This window comes from Spodoptera frugiperda, chromosome 27 (genome assembly GCF_023101765.2).
Source record: "Spodoptera frugiperda isolate SF20-4 chromosome 27, AGI-APGP_CSIRO_Sfru_2.0, whole genome shotgun sequence".
Lineage (NCBI taxonomy): Eukaryota > Metazoa > Arthropoda > Insecta > Lepidoptera > Noctuidae > Spodoptera > Spodoptera frugiperda.
The window spans coordinates 8429896-8434958 of NC_064238.1; the positions used below are offsets into that span (position 1 = coordinate 8429896).

General features: G+C 34.9%; 1 protein-coding gene across 1 annotated transcript; it reads right to left on the reverse strand.

Moving 5' to 3' along the window:
* Positions 1 to 444: 444 nt before the first annotated feature.
* On the reverse strand, positions 445 to 4852 carry LOC126912624 (uncharacterized). The gene is made up of 3 exons (XM_050705637.1): positions 4458 to 4852; positions 3747 to 3859; positions 445 to 3337 (listed from the first exon to the last, which is right to left on the reverse strand). Exons 1-3 carry the CDS (start codon positions 4594 to 4596, stop codon positions 3074 to 3076), a joined length of 516 nt encoding a protein of 171 aa, XP_050561594.1. The 5' UTR covers positions 4597 to 4852; the 3' UTR covers positions 445 to 3073.
* Positions 4853 to 5063: the final 211 nt, after the last annotated feature.

Consider the following 5063-nt stretch of genomic DNA (forward strand, 5'->3'; position numbering starts at 1 on the left):
GCAACAACAAGAATAATTACAGTCGAACTTCACTTACAGGTAAGTTCGTTTGACTATTTAATTATACTTGTTGTTGCATTGTCCTCTATGATTAGGAAAACAGTTGTAGATGTTCAAAGACCAGTTGTAAAAACAATAAACATTTGTTTAAAAATAACAATCAACAGAGTTATTTTTTAAAAAATATACACTTCTTAATTAAATATATAACTGAACAGTTATATATCTATTAACTGCGTAATTCAAACTAATTCCAAATATCATTCACATTGTTGAAGAAAAGGTTCTAAGAAAACTTTTATTAATTATTGGTCTGTTATGAAAAAACTTGCAAAAAATTGAAGACTCTCCAATCCAAGCAGCCGTTCGTCGTATTTCATCAATACTTCCCCACTTGCTGAAAACTGCTAATGTTGTTGCATGTCGGGTACTGTGTGTTGAAAATACACTAGTGTCAATTCCACTCTCTTCCATGGCTCTTTTGACCCAACGGCTGATTGTACTGAAGCACACAGCTTTATATGGCTCCTTTGTAGATACAAATAAGCTAGTACTTTTAAAATCACGTAAACCCTTTGTAACTTTTAAATTGTTGACCACCGCAGTGGCTGGACATACTCCTTTCCTAGCATTAAAGAAAAGGATCAGTTATAAAAAGTTGACCCTGTTTGGTCCTAAAGTCTTGATCAATCTATCTTATACAAATAGATTGATGAATTGATTAATACAGTCTTGTTTAATCATTATATTAATAATATTAATCAGGGCTACTGTTTGAGCCCTTTAACCCGTGGCCAACGTTAATAAGGTTTTCTTGGTAACAATCTGCAGATAATTCTTTCTCTAGAGTATAATTCTTTTCAATATAATCAAGTACAAAGACATATCCCAAGTATTATTATATTTGGGTTTGGGGGTCTTAATTTAAAAAATCCCTTGAACAATCTTTTGATCTAATGATCGGTATCCAAATGTGGTCCTATAACTAATGATAGAGCTAATCTTACGGAATTCAAATTACCATATGTTACTAACTGTAACTCTTTCATTGAATCACAAAGTACGGTACTGAATAACTTCAGTAATGGTAGGCTTAGTAATGTTTATATTTATGGATTTAAATACTTAGCCTATGATACTAATGCACATGCATGCATGATTTGCATGATTCAAAGTATCTTTAGATATTGAATTCATCAAGACAAGAACTGCTTCATCACAAATTCCTAACTCTATGTTTTCCTGATAATGCTTCTACCATCAATACCACTTTCTTATAAAAGGGGTGTAACAATCTGGAATTATGCAAGATAAGGACTTAGAAGGTAAAAATATAACAGGTTCCTTTAACAATAATCTATTAACATTAACAATAACCACTGAGTGACCCAATGGGGCACAACTATTATACCTGTTGCTTTGTCTGTAATTTATTTTCTAGGGTTTTAAGAACCATAGAGAATGGAGGAGAAATAATAAATAAAATAAGCTGTATTTAGTCCAAGGAATGGTGAAAGCATCAACTGCAACAGCTCCTAGGTCTGGTTGCCATGACATATAAGTGCAACACCTTGCATTAGTATGTGATGCAAATAAATCAATTAAAGATTTACCAAATTCATCAATAACCTTTGGATTGTTTATATTGCTCAGTTCCCATTTTGTAATGTCTATCTTCCTATCTTCCTTCTAGACTCAAAAAAGCTATCACACTATCTTTAGTGTTTATGTAATTAGCATCAAACAATAGTCTTTTAAAATTCACACCATTGCCAAATATTCTTAGAAATCCTATGTAAAAAATTATATTAAATTCCTCCTAATCTATTTATACATATAGGTTACTGCAGTAATATTATCACTATTTCTTCATTTATAAGCAAACATTTTTAAAACAAAAAAGGCAGCTATTCATTCCAGTGAATTTATGTGAGCCCTAGACTCTTTAATTAGCCTAAATTCTAACTTTGATCATAATTTTATACAGTAATTCTTTTATAAGCTTGGAAAAAACAATAAAAGAATATATTTCTTTCCTTTTCAGTAATGTTAAGAGTCATATCTATAGTATTGAATAGTAACAATAAAAGTTACAGTTGTAACATCACACTTAACTATTCTCTTTGCTCGGCTAACTATAAATCCTAATGTTTTTAGTAAATTCACAGTTGCTTGTATGTTTTGTATACACTGTTGTTATAACAATTTTGTTTATGTAACATAATAACATAGTTGTTTCATATACTTAAAAAACAAAAAATCATCTAAATAGATAACTGATATACAACCTCTTTCTCTTAAGAAAACCATCATTGGTTCATGATTTTTGTGAATGTTGATGGAGCCGTACAAAGGCCCAAGAATAAAACATAAGTATTTAACTGATAGTGTTTTCCTTGAAAAATAAATCTTAAATATTTCTCACTATCCTTGTTGATACTTATCATATAACAAGTATATTTCAGATATAAGATGACAAGAACATCATCTTTTTGTAAAAACTTGCACACTGTTCGGTATTTTCCAATTTGAAATACTCAGTTTCAACAAAATTATTTAAATTCTTTAAACTTAGAACAAAACGAAAAGTTCCATTGCTCTTTTTAACAAGGAAAATAGGTGAACACAATGAATCTTTTTACAGGTTTGCAAGTTTGTATTGCTTTCATAGCAAGTACTTAACTGGTTAATTTCTGCGGTGATCTGTAAAGATTCTAGTTCAGAAAACCTATCATTTTGAGTACAACTCTGGTATGGTTTACTATGCAAAAGGATTGAATATCCTGCAACCCAACCGAGAATAATTGGATCTTGAGTTAAACTCTGGTGTGGTTTATCACACAAAGGGGTTGAGTATCCCGCAACCCAACTGAGAATAATTGGATCCTGAGTTATCAAGTTTTCAATTATTTAAGTGGTAGTTAAGTCTACTCACCTGTTGGTTCATTTGCGTTGAGGTTGACTCCTCTTGCTCTCCCTGGTCCTGACTGCTGCTGGTGTTCTGGGTGACGGCCCCCCCTCTTTTTAGCATCTGCCTGAGGAGGACCCCGCCAGTTTAAAGCTTTATTATTATTTATTTTAGGAGTACCTGTCTGAGGCACCCATGTACTTCGCTTTGTAGTGAACCTTTTTGTTTCAGCCACCTCAGTTCTTGACCAGATCTCTTGACTGATCTTGCTGTTCTGATCTCTTCTCCTAGATCTTCACCAAATAGATAGATTTCTGTTCCAGATTGCAATAGAAAATCTTTCACATTTTTATTTATAACTGATAACAGGAGGGACTTACGTCTCTTTCTATCTAAATTTATAGTCACAGAGTAGGATTGGAGCATCATTCAGTATTCTAATGATATCCATCTATGTCCTTAATTATCTCTCATGCACATTTGAAGACATGAACCCAGACATGCCAAGGCTGTTGAGGTTTGTTTCTGTTTTGTTTGTATCATTTGGTCACACTTCTGGGATTATTAATCATTGATTGTAGTGCTTACCTCCGGGTTTAACAAAAGATGCACCATTAATTTCATGTTGGAGAACGGTGAATTTTCATCAGTATGCCATTCCCCCAATCACCTTTGTGCTATTTGTTTGTGTAACTCTCCTCCTACTCTCACCAGCTGTGACTTCACACCTTATATGTCTATTACCTGAGGATCCAACATCTCTTCATGTGGTAAGGCTTCAGGTAATTCTCATAAAGATTCTATATTTTCCACATTTACATCTTGTTGTACAATGTACATATGTATCATTTTGTTGAGCATTGCTCAATTCTATGCATTCATTATCCGGAGGGACATTTTCAATGTCTTCCTCCATGTAATGTGATAATGTTAATGGTGTCTTTCCAGTTTCTGGAAGTAAAACACAATGCAAGCTGTGCTTATGGTACAGCATGTGACTTATGGTACAGCATGTGGTTTATGGTACAGCATGTGGCTTATGGTACAGCATGTGGCTTTCGCCACATCACAATATAACCATGTAAGTTCCCGCAGAACTTCCCTTGAAGGTTATATAAGACTCAACCGCGTGTGCTCCCACAGAACACCCCAGAGGTTGATTATTTGATAGCTTAGCAAGACTCAACCGCGTGTGCTCCCACAGAACACCCCAGAGGTTGATTATTTGATAGCTTAGCAAGACTCAACCGCGTGTGCTCCCACAGAACACCCCAGAGGTTGATTATTTGATAACTTAGCCATTGTAGACCACGTACGCCCCCGCAGGACGTCCCACAGGTCAGGCCAGTTCTTGCTAGAAAATAACCGGCCTTGTAAATGCTCGTGCGATTCCTTGTACATAAGTATCTATCGCGCATGAAATAGCAAAATGTCGCCGCGTCCTTTACATACACATGCAAAGCGCAAGACGCCCAGGCACAAAAGTAAAAACACACGTTCTTTAAACGGTGTAGCGTTAAATGTTTTGCTGCATAGCGAAGCTATAAACTTTGTTGCAAACTTGCAAAAGATGAAAGGCCGGCCATTTTCGTACCATCATCGCTCGAATCGGAGCTCAAAAGTTCCTTTTCAAGTTTCTTCAATTTCTTCAGCAGTTTAGATCTTGACTCCGACTTTATCTTTCCCATATTACAGTTTTAGAAACACTTATTTTAACTAAAAATTGGTAAAAAGGTGGGAAAACGTGACGCCGTTACGTGACATAAAATCCGAATGAAATTAGTGTTGCAGACGCAGTGTTGCCAATGTGCATGGCTGCGTTCAGAAATTTAAGCTTTTAATCTTTAAAATTATGTGTGACGCCACGGACTAACGCCGAGACTACAACTGTTTTCCTAATCATAGAGGACAATGCAACAACAAGTATAATATATTATGGAACGAATGCTTCACAGTGTTAGATATAACTAAGTGGAATGGCTGCTGTTTGCCCTTCCCAAGACGTGCGATTAAAGAGGTTGTAACTGCAAAATAACCGATCAAGGAGGTTGTTATATTTTCTGGGAACAATCAGAATAAAGAAGGGTTTGACAACTTCGTTGTACAGATATCGCCTAAGGATTATACATACATTTTTGGTTTAACAGATTTTTAA